The sequence below is a fragment of the Pelophylax lessonae genome (genome assembly GCF_965119305.1).
Source record: "Pelophylax lessonae genome assembly, chromosome: 7".
Lineage (NCBI taxonomy): Eukaryota > Metazoa > Chordata > Amphibia > Anura > Ranidae > Pelophylax > Pelophylax lessonae.
This window is the reverse complement of record NC_138774.1, coordinates 31,627,021-31,644,401: the sequence shown is the minus strand read 5'-3', so window position 1 is coordinate 31,644,401 and position 17,381 is coordinate 31,627,021. Positions and strand designations below refer to the sequence as shown.

The 17,381-nt window shown below is 42.1% G+C and overlaps 1 protein-coding gene across 1 annotated transcript; it reads right to left on the bottom strand.

Annotated features, from left to right (window-relative positions):
• Positions 1 to 1,620: 1,620 nt before the first annotated feature.
• On the bottom strand, positions 1,621 to 2,598 carry LOC309560400 (olfactory receptor 6C1-like; the record flags this gene model as incomplete). Its single annotated transcript, XM_082264037.1, has 1 exon — positions 1,621 to 2,598. One exon carries the CDS (start codon positions 2,596 to 2,598, stop codon positions 1,621 to 1,623), a length of 978 nt encoding a protein of 325 aa, XP_082120163.1.
• Between the last annotated feature and the right edge of the window lie 14,783 nt (positions 2,599 to 17,381).

The window sequence follows — 17,381 nt, the reverse complement described above, 5'->3', positions numbered from 1 at the left end:
TACTACAAGAGACTCTTGTAGTATATAGTGTTCCATGTAATATGTATATAGTTAGTAAGGTATATAATATACTCCAGGTAGTTATCTCTTGTCTGTACTATATATTGGTCCCTGTAATATGTATATAGTAAGGTATATACTCCAGGTAGTAGTTGTACTCTCTTGTAGTATATAGTGTTCCCTGTAATATGTATATAGACTATATACACATTACAGGGAACACTATACTACAAGAGAATACAACTACTTACCTGGAGGATAATATATACCTTACTATATACATATAGGCCAGGGACCAATATATAGTAGGTAGTATATCCTCCTCCAGCCAGGACAGGTAGTAGTAGTTGTCTGACTGTCTCTTGTGACTTCACATCATGATCATGCCATTGAGAAGGAGATAAAAAAAATTGGCAGGCAGACTTACCCTTACACGGCTGCACATGGCATGGGAGGAGGCGGAGGCGGAGCCAGTCTTCTCCTAGGGTCGGTCGACTCGACGGACGGAGGCGGAAGAGAGGAGAGTGAGGACTGGAGGAGAGCTGACGAGGAGGAGGATCCTCCTCCAAGTCCTCCGCTGCGTGCGGCGGCGGCACTGTGCATCCTGGGTCTGCTCTGCTGCTCACGTCACTGGTTGCTAGATGCCAAGCGGGCTGGCCTTAGCAACCAGTGTGTGCAGGGCAGACTCGAGGCACCCACGGCCGCCGCCGGACTCCGGACCGGAGGCACCAAGGGGGGGGCCCGGCGGACAACGGAACGGGGGGGGGGCCCTAGACCACCAGGGAGTGTGGGACATGATCATCACATGCCACCAATCCATCGATCGATGTGGGGCCCCTTGGCAAGTGGGGCCCCCGGGCAACCGCCGGGTATGCCCAATGGAAAAGACGGCCCTGGGTGGCAGGCAATCTGGCGCTAACACACCCTCGCCGGGAGGTACACTAACATCAATAGTGATACTAATACAGTGATCAGATATAATAATGTACACTGTCACTGTACTAATAACACTGGCTGGGAGCAGGCTAATCAAGGTGTTAACTGTGTATCTAACAAGTGTAATGTGTGTAATATATGCTGCTTTTACTAAGAGATCTGGCTGTTTTTTCTCCCTGCTTTGCAGGGAGAAGAAAAATTGTTGTTCCATTTACAGAGTCCTGTGTGCTTGTAAACACAGGACTCTGTGTTGTGATTGGACACAGCCAATCAGCAGGTCTCAGCCGTAAATCATTGGCTGAGACCTGCTGACAAATTTGCACTGTGTCCAACCACAGTACAGGTCAGCAAGGGGCACGCTCTTGTGCATCCCAAATTCGTAAGCAAGCAGGCAATGTTTATTTACATTTCTGAGCCTTCAGCTGCCGCTCAGTCACAAGTAAATCTACTGTGACCCAACGAAAAGTGGCTAAAGCCATTATTCGACTTTTGGTCCACTTTAGATGAAGGCAGTTGGTTGTACTCTTCCAATTAATTCCAAACCCATATCCCCATCATTTTTTTCCCATACCAACAAGGGATATGAATAACTCTGGTTAAGAATCTTAATCATTTTTTTTCCGATAAAATTTATTTCATAACAAGTATAAACATGTTGTAACATTTACTATTTTGCGAAAGTTACTACTTTATTTTTATTTCTCTTGTCTTAAAACACGTCATTGTTCCTTTTATGGCTAATTTTACATCTTCGTTCTTTAGGCTGTATATAATGGGGTTTAGTACAGGAACTACAGCTGTGTTGAAAAGCGAGAACACTTTATTGGATTTTATATTGTCACTTGAAGCTGGCCTCAGGTACTGGCAGAAAAGGGTCCCGTAAAGAAGAGTGACCACCATCAGGTGTGAGGAGCAAGTGTAGAATGCTTTACGTCTTCCTGAGTTGGTAGGGATTCTCATTATCGTAACAATAATAAAAACATAAGAGATAAAGGTAAGAACAAATGGGGTTAGACTTAAAAGGAATATACCTTCCGTGAAAATCAAGACTTCCAGTCCAAACGTGTCACTGCAAGACAGTTCCATAACTGGTTTCATATCACAGAAGAAGTGATTGATAATATTGCACTTATAGCAAGAAATCCGTAACAACAACACAATGTATGGTACAATTGCGATAAATCCCATCAGCCAGCTCACCAAGAACAATGCGGAACAACTTTCAGAGTTCATGACCGTCACATAATGTAAGGGTTGGCAGATGGCTATATATCGATCATAACTCATTGCTGTCAGTAGGAACAACTCTGTAGCAGTGAGTGATGAAAAGAAGTAAATCTGAGACATACAAGAATAGAAAGAAATCTTTTTATTCCCTGTTACAAACATGGCAAGAAGATTATGCTGCGTAACTGTAGAACATGACACGTCCAAGATAGCTAAGTTACAAAGGAAAATGTACATGGGCGTGTGAAGATGAGGGTTCATGTACACCAAGAGAAGAATGACCAGGTTTCCACTGAGAGTAAGGAGGTAAGTGAGAAGAATAAAAACAAAGGTGGCAATTTGGTGTTGTGGCACATCAGAAATCCCTTGAATAATGAAATAGCTCCAGCTTGTCTGATTCATCATCTCCCTTGCTTTGTTTTTGATCTGGAACATGTAAGTAAAGAATTAGTATTTTAACACATCTATAATATTAGACACGCCACTGACAACTACGTCAACTGTTGAAGGTCCTTCCAGGTCATGGTATAGATTAGGATTTCGGAACAAGGGTTCCTTCAGAAGTTGCTGGATGTTCCTTGAGCAATGAGCAGTTTCTGCCTCTCAGATAAGTTCCCACTGACATCATTCAACTTTTTAGCTATCTGTAGGGGATAATTATTCCCAATAACCACAAGTGTAAGGAGCATTCTTCCCACTGACCATCTCACTAATGTATCATGAGTTGCAAATAACGGAATTTTTGTAAAATCTTACCTGTAAAATTCCTTTCTCCGAGTCCTCCGACAGTCGCCGCCTCCTCTAAGTCATCACTGTTGGGTATTGACTTCCGCTCCGCAGGAGTAGCTAGGCATATAGACTTAGTCAAAAACAAAAGGCATTTGCATATACACACCCATGGGGGCTGTCCCATCTGGTCAATACCCCCCTGCAGTGACCACTCCCAACTCAGTTTTAATCTGCCTAGCGTCAGGAGTAGTTAGGCTTCCCTGTGCTGGGGCTACAGTCTCAGCCTATCTAATCTTTTCTTTGATTTTCTTTGAAAATGTTAGTTTTTTCTTACTTTGCTAGCTGTTTATTTTGTCAGCTTTAGTTTTAGTCGACTCTTCGGAAGAAGATGGATTCATGCGGTGCTGGGATTCGGACTGGCCCCCCTGGGTCTCCAGGGCAGAGGGTCAGATGGACCCCCAGCCCGCCATCGAGCATTCAGCTATGGTTCACCCTGGCATTATGAATGACCCATCCCTGTTCGCAGCAGGGATGCAGCCTTGAGGTGGCTACCTCACTGGGCGCATCTGTGATACTGCAGTGCAATGTCCCTGGCTAACGTCCCTGGCTAGTCCCTGGCTAATAACCACAAGTGTAAGGAGCATTCTTCCCACTGACCATCTCACTAATGTATCATGAGTTGCAAATATAACATTTTTTTTAGCAGGGGTTCCCTAAACCAGAAATGTATTTCAAGGGTTCCTGGGTGTTGAAAAGGTTGAGAAAGATTGGTGTAGATAGTAGCAGCTAGTCATTCAGCTGGACTTGTTTTATAATGTTAAAGATGTTTTGCTATTTATCCAAGTAACTTCTTACTGTACTGTATGTTTAAAAGAAACTACTTGGATAAGCAGCAAAGCATCTTTAATGATGGACGAGCACCATTTCATTCTTGTGTAGCACCCTCCTAGTATAGAGTAGGCTGCTAGGAAAACTTAATTATCTCTACTCTAATTAAAGGAGCAGGGGTTGATTGCTTAGATCAGTGGTTCTCAACTCCTGTCCTCAGGACCCACTAACAGGCCAGGTTTGCAAGATAAGTGAAATACATCACAGATGATATAATTTAATGCTCAGTGATTGCAGTATTGTAGTCTGCATCTCCCCAAGGTAATACTTAACATCTAGCCTGGCTTAGGAGCTAAGGAAAAGTGAAAAGTAGAAGCAGACGTTCAGATAAATTTATTGCATCAAATAGTTGGCAACTCACATTAGGCTAGGATAATGAGGGCACATCAGTAAGGTATCACGAGGAGGCTGTCAGCAGTGATTGTCAGCGGGAACCCCATCTTAAGCCAGTATAGTCCAACTCTCGATACAAGGAAGATGGCTGAATGATGGAGAAGATCCCAGAGCGAGGTGGAGTGCGACGTGAGGCGTAGTAACGTCATTGAACCATGAAGGGACAGGATAATATACTATTGGAGCTCCATTTTTTTCATGTTTGTCTGGCCAGGGGAGAGGAGATAGAGGGGGACCTCATCAATTCACCTGCCCTGAAGCAAGCCAAAGAGATCGTTTTTTAGCCCGGAAGGCTATACAAGTCTGATAGGTCATGGTGCTATAAGGCATACATGACCCACGTCTGGTGAGTGATTGAATCTTACCTTTGTCATAGGATTCACCATTGCGCTGAGCACCTGCACTTTTGTTTAGAAGTTTTGCACAAAGAACTCACATTTTTGCACTTTTATTGGAATTTTTATTGGGAATTTTTTGCACTAAGGATTCACCTATTTATGTTGGACAATTTGAGTTTTGGACCTTTTATGCAATAATGTTTATGGAATATTAATTTAACACTTTTATACTATTTATTTTTTGCACTAAGGATTCACCTATTTATATTGGACAATTTGAGTTTAGACTTTTTATGCAATAATGTTTATGGAATATTAATTTAACATTTTTCACGATTTACTCATGAGGTTTTATATATTCACTATTTTAGAGCAAGCGCTATAGGTAGCCTTTTAGACCCGTTCACACTGGGGCGACCTGTCAGGCGACCTGGTCACCTGACAGGTCGCCGTAGGTCGCCGGCCATAGAGAAGCTGTGGACCCGTTCTAATAGGAGCGACACAAGTCGCTCCGACTTAGAAAAAGGGTCCGGAGCTTCTTTGGGGCGACCCGGAGCGACCTGCATAGACTTCAATGTTATGAAGTCCGTGCCGGCCGCTCCGAGGTCGCGGTGCGAGCAGCGCGCCGCGACCTATGAGGTCGCCCCAGCAAGTCGGATGGGGCCTTAGACTACTTACCTACACATGATTTTTTACTATAGCAGCTGCTAAATAATTTGCACTTTTGTAATATATTTAAATAATTTTATTCACCAAGCATAATCACTATATTTATTGGAATCCTATTAATTTTAAAGCAAGCACTATAGGTAGCCTTTTTAGACTACTTACCTACATATATATTTTTTACTATAGCAGCTGCTACTAATATACACAATTTAATATATTTATTTACCAGAGTACAATCACATTATTTATTCACTTATTTATTAATACGTGGCGCGGGGCATATACAATAGTATATTCCTCATATATTTGATCACCTGTGCAATTTTTCTTTTTTGGGCTATAAACAAAAAAAGAGCGACAATTCTGAAAAAAAAAATATATATATTTTTCACTTTCTGCTATATAACATTCCCAAAAAAAGTTTTAAAATCAAATTTTTTCATCCTTTTAGGCCAATTTGTATTCTGCCACATATTTTTGGTAAAAAAAAAAAAAAAAATCACAATAAGCGTATTTTGATTGGTTTGCGCAAAAGTTATAGCGTCTACAAACTAGGGGAAAGATTTTTGTCATTTTTTTTATCTGCTAGTAATGGCGGTGATCAGCGATTTTTAGTGGGACTGCGACATTGCCATGCACAGATCGGACCCCTAAGGGCTCTTTCACACGGGCTTTCCGTATGTCCGCAAATCATCCTATTTTTTTGCGGATGATTTGCGGACATAATGTAAGTCTATGGCATTGCGGATGTCAGCGGAATACCATCCGCTGACATCCGATTTCCTTCCTTTCAGTTCTGTTCCGTTTTTTCGAACGGAACAGAACCCTATTTTTGTTCCGTTCAAAAAACGGAAGGGAAGGAAAATCAGATGTCAGCGGTGTCATCCGCTGACATCCGCAATCCCCATAGACTTACATTAGGTCCGCATATCATCCGCAAACGGATGGGATGATATGCGGACCTACGGAGCGGATGACAGAAATGTCATCCGCTCCGTGAAAAAAAAAAAAAAAAAGGACCGCAGCGGACCTTTCACACGGAAAGCCCGTGTGAAAGAGCCCCTAAGGGCTCTTTCACACGGGCGTTCCGTATGTCCGTTTTTCATCCCATCCGTTTGCGGATGAAAAACGGACATAATGTGTCTCTATGTAAATACGGATGTCATCGGATGATCATCCTCTGACATCCGTTTTTTGTCAGTTCAGTTCAGTTCAGTTTTTTTGAACGGAGGAGAACCCTATTTTTTCTTCCTTTCAAAAAACGGAACTGAAGCAAAAACGGATGTCAGTGGTGTCATCCACAGACATCCGTATTTACATAGACATGCATTATGTCAGTTTTTCATCCGCAAACGGATGGGATGAAAAACGGACATACGGACCGGATGGCACAAGTGTCATCCGTGTCCGTTACAAAAAAAAAAAAAAGGACCTGATCGGGCAAAAAAAAAAGGAACGCCCGTGTGAAAGAGCCCTAACTGTATATCTGCAGCGGGCGGTCGGCAAGTGGTTAAGGGTACTCTCAGAAACTCTGTTTAATTGTTTAAATGTATAGTTTGCTAGTGACACCCAAAGACCAGGCTAAATTACCCTATCTAAGTAAATGGGAAGAAGAAATGAATTGTACCTTTTCCTCCGAGCAGCAACAAAAAATAATAGATCGGGCTTTTCAGTCCTCCATATGCACCAAAATACAAGAAACAAATTATAAAATCTTAACAAGGTGGTATTACACCCCTCAGAGACTGAATAGTATCTATTCTACTACATCAGATCGGTGTTGGCGCTGTCAAGAGGAAATAGGTACAATGATGCACATATTTTGGACTTCTAAAATAGGAGGATTCTGGGAGGAAATTAGAAGAATAATGCTGAAATTTACGGAGGTAGAGATCCAAATGGATCCTGCCTTCTTCTTATTACAGGTATCAACGATGTCAACAAAAAAATACAAAAGATTAATAATAAGTCACTTAGCAAATGCAGCTAGAGTATGTATCCCTTTGGGGTGAAAAAAAAATACTCCACTCTCTATAAGGGATTGGATAGAGAAAGTGGAGGAAATAAATAAAATGGAAGATCTGACCCTAACAGCAAACCATAAGGCCCCTTTCACACATGCTGTCCGTTTGTCCGTTTTTCATCCATCCGTTGACGGATGAAAAACGGACATCAATGCATCTCTATGTAAAATCGGATGACAACTGATGATCATCAGTTAACATCCGTTTTCATCCACTTCCGTCAATGTCCGTTTTTTTGAACGGATGAATGCCCTATTTTTCATCCGTCAAAAAAACGGATCGGACGAAAAACGGATGACAACGGATGAAAAACTGATGTCAACTGATGACAACGGATGAAAAACGGATGAAAAACTGATGAAAAACGGATGAAAAACGGATAACAACTGACGAAAAACGGATGAAAAACGGATAACAACTGACGAAAAACGGATGAAAAACGGATAACAACTGACGAAAAACGGATGAAAAACTGATGAAAAACGGATGAAAAACTGATACATTTGACGTGACTGAACTGATGAACTGAACGGACTGTATGTGTGAAAGGGGCCTAATAGAGAGAAATATAGACAGACATGGGAGGGATGGAATGTATTCATCCTCTCTGAAGAAGGGAAGACTCTTGGAGAGTAAAGTAATAAGGAAGTTCGAGAAGTTTGCCATTGGAATTGAGAAGAAGAAGGGGGGGAGGATTTGGGTTTTTTTTTTTTTTTTTTTTTATTTAGGGGAGTGGTGGTATAGTTGCTTATTGTTTGGGGGGAAGAAAGGGTAGGGAGGGGTAAAAGAAAGAGAAATGGAAAGGTAGGTTGAGGCAAGAGGCTGTATTGTATAAAAAATGACATTTCATGGGAAAAGAGAGAAAACAGGCCACCATAAGTTAGGATGGGGATAAAGATAAATATTTCTACTCCTAAATGTGCATTTTCTTGTTGTATATTACTTTAGTTGGCTGTTATCTTATGAAATGTAAAATGTAAAATCCTTTTCGTTTTCTAATAAAATTAAAAAATTAAAATTTGAAAAAAAAAAAAAGAAACTCTGTTTGCTGCAGCAATACAACTCCGATTAGCGTAGATATCCTGGTGGTAATCCTACTGCAAAATGGACATTTCCAAGAGCGTTGATTAGAGGATTGCTGTAAAGATATCTCTGCTGATTGGGGTCACATCATTGTGGCGGGCAGAGTTTTTGTAAATACTCTTAAAGAGGAATTCCGTCTGGAGAAAAAATAAATAAAAGTCAGCAGGTACCAATACTGTAGCTGCTGACTTTTAATATATAGACACTTACTGTCCAGAGAGCCCGCAATGTCAGCACCCCAGCTGATTTTCGGATCGGCTGCCGGGTGCTGCCGCCGCCATTCTTTCTAAGGAAAACCAGCAATGAAGCCTTTTGGCTTCACAGCCGGTTCCCTACTGCGCATGCCTCTGTTCAATCCATCCCCCACAAAGATAGTAAGCACATATAGGGACACATTTAACCCCTTGATCACTCCCAGTGTTAACCCCTTCCCTGCCAGTGTCATTTATACAGTAACAGTGCATATTATTTAGCACTGATCACTGTATTAAAGTCACTGGTCCCCAAAAAGTGTCACTTTAGTGTCAGATTTGTCCGCCGTAATGTCGCAGTCCCGATAAAAATCACTGATCTTGCCATTACTAATAAAAAAAAAAAAAAAAAAAAGTCCATAAATCTATCCCGTAGTTTGTAAACACTAAAAATTATAGCAAATAATATCCGCTTTTTGGGATTTATTTTTTACCAAAAATTTGTAGCAGAATACAAATTGGCAAAAAACTGAAAAAAAAATTAGATTTTTTAAATATTTTTATTGAGAATGTTTTATAGCAGAAAGCAGAAAATATTGATGTTTTTTCAAAATTGACGCTCTTTTTTTGTTTATAGCGCTAAAGAGAAAAACCGCAGAGGTTATCAAATACCACCAAAAGAAAGCTCTATTTGTGGGAAAAAAAGGACATCAATTGTATTTGAATACGGCATCGCACGACCGTGCAATTGTCCGTTAAAGTAACGCAGTGCCGAATTGCAAAAAATGGGCTTGGTCATTAACCACTTAAGCCCCGGAAGATTTTACCCCCTTCCTGACCAGGGCCTATTTTGCGATTCGTCGCTGCGTGACTTTAATGGACAATTGCGCGGTCGTGCGACGCTGTACCTAAACGAATTTGACGTCCTTTTTTCCTTTTTTCCCCACAAACAGAGCTTTCTTTTGGTGGTATTTGATCACCTGTGCGATTTTTTGATCATGCGCTATAAACAAAAAAAGACAATTTTGCAAAAAAATAACAATATTTTTCACATTTTTTTATATGAAATTCCCAAAAAAATGTAAAAATCAAAATTTTTTAACATTTTAGGCCAATTTGTTTTATGCTACATATTTTTGGTAAAAAAAAAAAAAAATCGCAAAAAGCGTATTTTGATTGGTTTGCGCAAAAGTTATCGCGTTTACTAACAAAGGGAAAGATTTTTGACATTTTTTTTTTTTTTTTTTTTTTAATGGCGGCGATCTGCGATTTTTTTTTGCGGGACTGCGACATTGCGGCGGACAGATCGGACCCTTGACTGACATTTTTGACACTTTTGGGGTTACCAGTGATATTACTACAGTAATCAGTGCTATATATATGCACTGTTACTGTAAAAATGACACTGGAAGTGAAGGGGTTAACTTTTTTGAGAGGAAGGGGTTAAGTGTGTCCCTAGGGGCGTGTTTCTAACTGTGATTGGCTGTGGCTTGAGCTGTGAGAACGGTGATCAACGGTCCTACATAGTAGAACCGTCTGATCACCATTCTTACACAGGGAAGAATGACAGGCGGCTTTGTTTACATTAGCCGCCTGCCTTTCTCCCGGTGTCACGGACGATTGCGAGTGCCCAGCGGACAACGGGTCCGCCGGGCACACGCACGGGGGGGGGGGGGGTCCGTGACCGAGCGGGAGAGTGCATTCGGCGGCGCTCGCTCGCTCCCCAGAGCCTTACAGGCTAGCGACATAGACCTAAGTCGCTTTGCCTGTGAGGGGCTGACTGCCGCAGTAAATATACTGACGGCAGTCGGCAAGTGGTTAAGGGGGCAAATCCTTCCGGGGCTGAAGTGGGTAGATCAAATCTACCCTGCAGATTACTAATACTTACTGGTAAGTGGCAATATACAGGAAAGTTTTCATGAGATTAATATGTTACTGGGTGTACAAAGATTTTTGTATTCCTCAGAAAGAAATAAAGATAGTGGTGCAATGGTAACTGCCACTCATTTAGCATTTTTAGGAGTTCAGAAGTGGCAGTTCCTGTATTTTTTTTTAATCAGAGGTTTACTTTAAGAATTGTGCAATTGATAATTTAGGAAGGAAGATTCAAGGAAAAAAAAATGTATCAAGCACAGCTCTATGCTTTCATGACAATCAGACGACTGGAAGTCCTTCTCTCGTTGTTTAGAAGTGGATAAGGCAAAGCCAAAGCCAAGCAAATGATCTGTACTGCCACTGATCTGTACAATTAATATTTCCTAGTGCTTCAAAAAATACAGAGAGGAGGGCACAGAACCAGTTCTTTTAACCACTTTAGCCCCAGTACTATTTCGGACACTTTTTGTTCACAAGTTAAAACCAGTATTTTTTCCTAGAAAACTACTTAGAACCCCCAAACATTATATATATATATATTTTTTAGCAAAGACTCTGGAGAATAAAATGTCGGTCATTGCAAAATTTTTTGTCACGCGGTATTTGCGCAGCGGTCTTTAAAACGCCATTTTTTTGGAAAAAATTTGAAAAATCACATTTCACTGCATTTAAAAAATACTAAACAGTAAAGTTAGCCCATTTTTTTTGTATATTGTGAAAGATGATGTCACGCCGAGTAAATAGATACCAAACATGTTACGGTTTAAAATTGCGCCCCCCCGTGGGATGGCGACAAACTACGGTCAATAGAGATCTCAATCTGCGACGATTTAAATTTATTTAACGGTTACCAGTTTAGAGTTAGTGTGTAGCTCTTTTTTTTTAATTATTGCCCACGCTCTGGCGATCGCGGCGATACTTCACATGTGTGGTTTGAACAGCGATTTCATTTGCGGCTCGACTTGCGTATACGTTTTTTTTTGTGCGCGAGCTAACGGTGACGGGGACGGCTAAATTTTTTTTTTTTTTTTTTCCTATTTATTTTTTCTTTTTTTTTAAACTTTATTACAGGTTTTTAAAAAAAAAAAAAATCTGATCACTTTTATTGCTGTCACAAGCAATGTAAACATCCCTGGTGACAGCAATATGTCGTGACAGGTACACTTTATGGAGGGATCGAGGGTCTAAAAGACCCTAGACCCCTCCACTACACTTCCCTGTATGCAAAACGCCGAAAACGGCATTTTTGCATACAGCCGTTTTTCAAATCTGCCGCCTTTTGCAGCACAGTAACCCGGAAGTGACGTCATGGACGCCGCCTCCGGGTTACGTCATCGGAGACCCGATCGATGCCGTTTCCGGCATTCATCGGGACTCCATCCAGCCGGCGGACGTGCCGGCTGGGTGCTCGGGGCTCCCGGTGGGACGGTAGCCCCGAGCAAAGCCGCGGAAGGCGGCGGGAGGGGGGGGACGTCCCCTCCCGCCCCCCCGGGTAACGATCGAGCGGCTCCCGAGCCGCATCGATCGTTACCGACGGAAAGCCGACCGTCGGCTTCAAACAACGGTACCGGGATAATGCCTCTAGCTAGAGGCATCATCCCGGTATAACCCCGCAAAGTCTGCTGACGTAGAGGTTACGTGACTGGTAGTAAAATTAAATCTGTACAATTAATATTTCCTAGTGCTTCAAAAAATACAGAGAGGAGGGCACAGAACCAGTTCTTTTAATGTATGCCTATTTGTTTCTGATTGTAGATTAAATAATATGTTGGTGGTTTGGGAACAAATCCCCTATCAGGACATAAGGACTCGGAGGATTCCTTGTTAACTGGGACATTTCTGTGGGGAATAAGTAGATCTATTGTCTAAAAACAGCCTAATTAAAATAAAAAAATATTTAGCAAGGGTAACAAAACCTAAAGTAAAACTTTTTTCATTTTGGATCGCGCAAGAGAGGATTATAAAATAATAATAGAAAACACGCTGGCCGGTAAATAAACAAAAAAAAAATACTGGCAAAAAAATAGTCAGACAAACTATGTAACAGTGATAATTGTGTGAATTGCCACGCTAAAATATGATAATCTACAAGGTGATTTAATTAATATGGAATATAATAAATAAAATATAGAACAAACACATATGCATTAAACACTATATTACACTTTATTGCCAAAAGTATTGGGATAATAAACAAATAGGAGCAAGATAAAGGAAAGGACTAAATAAAACACCTTGCTCACCCAAAGCTCACAAATGCCTCGTTTCCACTGAGCGGATCGGTTCGGGTCAGTTCGATACGGTACGCTATTTTGAGTGTTTCCATTATGAAAGTGGCCCATACAACCGAACCAAACCGCACCATTCCTGGTCCTGCTTCAGATGTAAGGCCATAGGAAATGGTACGGTACGGTTAGGGCGGAGCTACTGGCGTCACACGATAGATTCCACTGATTGGCGGAGAGGAAAACTTCAATGCTCACGTCAAATGAAAGAGCAAAACAAACACCTCATTTGGTGTAAACCCTTCATGGTCCCTGGTGGCCCGACTTGCAGTGGAAACGCTCACCTGAATAGACCGGACCATTCTAACCCTTCCAAACTGTACCGACCTGAACCGTTCCGCTCAGTGGAAACGAGGCAAAAGACTAATACTACCTAAAATAAGCTGCTGCTATATAGTATAACAATATGCAAAAGGTGCATACATTGGGTATTAGAGCATACAGCTCCACCTAAAATGACACACTAGCAGCGCTATATAGTCCACAAAAACAAATGAACTTCAAATAAATATATGCAAGGGAGAAAAAGTTCATGCATAGAGTCCCAAATAAATCCAGAAGGACACCAGTCCCAAGAGTGTGAATCCTCAGAATCCCACGGAAAACAGGGAACCTCCACCTCACCGCTATGTGCACCCCTTTGGTTGGAAACTCACCAGATGGAAACTGTATATGCGCCAAACCAGATGGTACATGTGACCTCCCGATCACCTCCAGACCTTGGATAATGGCCGGAAATTCAGTAAGGTAACCAGATAGATCTCAAACCGATAGTCTCCTCAACACAGCAAACTGTAGTGCATGTAAAGTAATGAGGTCACATAGCATAATCCTGCATAATAAACTTTATTTCCCCAAACATAAAAATCCCTCAAACATTGCACTTACAAACATATGCATATATAAAGCGTGGAATAAGAAAGACCTGCGTCCTGCAGCCGTTCCCCATCCTGCTCGGTACCTAGCTGCGAGCCTCCGGGTCTGGCGTGTGACGTAGGCTTCCTCCGTGACCGCGTGACCACGCTTTGACGCGTTTTGTCAGCAAATGACTTCAACCGAAGGCCCTTGACTTCAAATGACTTCAACCGAATCCCACATGTGAATAACGTCCTCAGTGAGTATAGGAAAGGTATCTCTCCACAGGCATGCAGACACACTATAAACTCACCAGACTTGATTGACCCCTATTACAGGGAGTCAAATTGTGCATATGCAATAAATTAAGTGTCAGCGCTGCTCAAATGTGCATTGTCAAATTTGTGTTGATTGGTTTGCGCAAAAGTTATTGCGTTTACTAACTAAGGGAAAGATTTCTGTCATTTTTGGTGGTTTTTTTTTAACGAGTAATGGCGGCGATCTGCGATTTTTTTTGCGGGACTGCGACATTGCGGCAGACAGATCGAACCCTTGACTGACATTTTTGACACTTTTGGGGGTACCAGTGACATTACTGCAGTAATCAGTGCTATACATATGCACTGTTACTGCAAAAATGACACTGGCAGGGAAGGGGTTAATTTTATTGGAGAGGGAGGGGTTAATGTATGCCTGGTGCTTACTAACGTGTGTGGGGGGAGGTGACTGAGTGAGTCAGGGACAGATTGCAGGTTGAGCTATGCTGAACCCTGCAATCTGACCCTACCTGTCACTTAGGAGATCCGCCCGATTTGTTTACACAAGCGGGCGGATCTCCTCACTCGATTCCCTGATGATCAAGGAAGAGTGGCGGTGATCGCCGCTGCTCCTCCCCTGGTCCGACTCCCTCTGTGACTGAATACAGCGGGAGCGAGCCTCCGGCGGCGCGTGAGCGCCACCCACAAGGGGAGGAGTCCAGCGACGTACGTCTACGTCACTGGACGGGAAGGAGCCACTGTGCCGCAGTACATTAAAAAAGAATAGCGCGCAAATGCAAAGGAAATTACTACCAAATCTGAAGAGAGTCCATAAATAAAAATGGGGGTTTGGTCCCACCATATGGTGGCGCAGTACAGTCCCAGTGACTGGTCGTAAAGTGGTTAAATAGTGCTCAGTGCTTCTTCCTTATACAAAAAAGTGCTTGGTGCCTGGTGCTCAACTTCTTCTTCACAAAAAGTGCATAAAGTGCTTGCAATGTGTGCTCCCCTCTCGGTTCCCCACTCACCAGATGTAGGTATATATAGCGCCTGTTACAACACTTAAGTGATCCAATGGAGACCGCAAATCCTCCTGCTGCACATACTACTCCAAGCACCAAGTTGAAGGGAAAAGTGGCTATTGCTTCCTTAGATGACCTTATAAGTACTCCTGGCTGCCAGTGTCCCCTCCGTCACACCATTTATGTGAAAGACGTCCACCAGAAAGACAGAGAAAATCTCTTGACATATATTCCTTCGGCCAATCAGCTTCCAGTTCATTATACAGAGCAATATGGGAGTTACCATGTGTCAACGTCCTCCCTCCAGACCTCTCCATCACCGCCGTCCGTCTCTACAGCAAACCAGCCTACTAATCCCGCCTACTCCGCCCACACTGGCCACTCCTCCTTACACCGGCCACCCTTGCATATTGCATTTACCATATGCAAATTGTGCATATGGAAAAATCCAAGATTGTCATACATGAGGTCACAGGAATGAATTCAAACTGCTGCTGTCATCCATGTATATAAAAAGTGTATTCAACGCTCCAGTGTTGTCATATAGAGAGGGAGCAGAAGAAACACTCTCAGTATTTCAAATCATTTATTTTAAAAAAGAAGGTTTTATTGCACTTACATCAAAGAAGACAGGGGTCAGCATGTATTGTATAGGAATCGCCAGGTACCCAGGTAACCCCTGAGGACGTTAGACATAGACTGACGAAACGTCGTTGGGTGGTGTTTGAGATACGTCATTTCCGGTCAGCTGGATGCAGGTGGAGGGCAAACCGACGATTCCTATACAGTACACGCTGATCCCTGTTTTCTTTGATGTGCAATACAACCTTCTTTTTTAAATAAATCATTTGAAATATGAAATACTGCACCATAAGCAATTTTTTTAATTGCCTTTAAGTGTAGATGTGAGATGTGAGGTCTTTTTGAACCCAGATCTCACATTAAAGAGGAAATGCCCTGCTTATTTCTATTACAAACGATGTTTACATTCCTTTTAGCCTGTTAACGACCGTTTACTGCGGCAGGCAGCCCCTCCTGCGTGAACCGACGTAGCTGTAAGTCGGTCGCAAGCCTGCAGCTAGTGGGGCGAGCGCGCGCCGCCGGCAGCACGTTCCCGCCCCCACTCAGCAGCGGGAACACTGATGCACTGGGTCTGCGGCTCGGATTGCTGCCTGCCACCCACGATCGTTCCCCGCTGAGAGAGGAGAACGGTCGGCTGTTGTAAACACATCTGATCGTTCTTCTCTCTGGAAGGATCACAGAGCACCTGTGATCCTTCTATATAGGATCACATGTCTCTATGGTCATTTCAAAAGCCCATCCCCCATACAGTTAGAATCACTCCCCTAGGCTTACATTTAACCCCTTGATCACCCACAATGTTAACCCCTTCCCTGCCAGTGTCATTATTACAGTAACAGTGCATATTTTTAGCACTGATTACTGTAGTAATGTCCAATCTGTCCGCCGCAATGTCACAGTCCTGCTAAAAATCGCAGATCGCAGTCATTACTAGTAAAAAAAAAAAACAATAAAAATGACAGAAATCTTTCCCGTAGTTTGTAGACGCTATAACTTTTGTGCAAACCAATCAAAATACGCTTATTGCAATTTTTTTTAACCAAAAATATGTAGCGGAAAACAAATTGGCCTAAAATGTAAAAAAATTTTGATTTTTAAAATTTTTTGGGGGGAATGTTATATAGCAGAATGTGAAAAATATTGTTTTTTTTCTTTTCAGAATTGTCGCTCTTTTTTTGTTTATAGCGCATGATCAAAAAATAAAAAATCGCACAGGTGATCAAATACCACCAAAAGAAAGCTCTGTTTGTGGGAAAAAAAAGGACGTAAATTTCATTTGGGTACAGCGTCGCACAACCGTGCAATTGTCCGTTAAAGTCACACAGTGCCGAATCGCAAAATAGGCCCTGGTCAGGAAGGGGGTAAAATCTTCCGAGGCTTAAGTGGTTAAACACAGCACACATTTTTTCAGCGTATATAGAAATGTATTTTGGTGTACTTTTATGAACGGGTGAATTTTTTTCTCTGTTGGCTTCTCTACAGTTCTCCGGGGAAAATGATCTCCTCTGGCACCCATTTTATGAATCGGAGAACTTCAGTTCGCCCAGGGTGATCAGAGGAGAACGGTTTTCTCTGAGAACTGTGTAGAAGTCAATGGGGCGTCTGTAATCTCGTGAGACAAAGCGAGATTACAGTAGTATGAAAATCCCTGGCGCGCTTTAACAAGCAGTGATAAATTATCACTGCTGAGTACACGAGGTTAATAAATAATAGTCCCCTTACATAAATATATATACACTGAATACACACACACATACATTGTATATATATATACACATTAAATATATATCTACATGTATGTGTGTATATATATACATGTATATATTAGGGATGCACCGAAATGAAATTCTTGGCCGAAGCCGAATAATAATGAAATGTTTGGCCGAAGGCCGAGTACCGAACGCGGTGTTTCGCATTTTTTCCATTTATTTTGCCAATTTTTTGTCCTCTCATGTCTCTCTCTCTTGTCCTCTCTCTCTCGTCCTCTTTCTCTCTCTTGTCCTCTCATGTCTCTCTCTCTTGTCCTC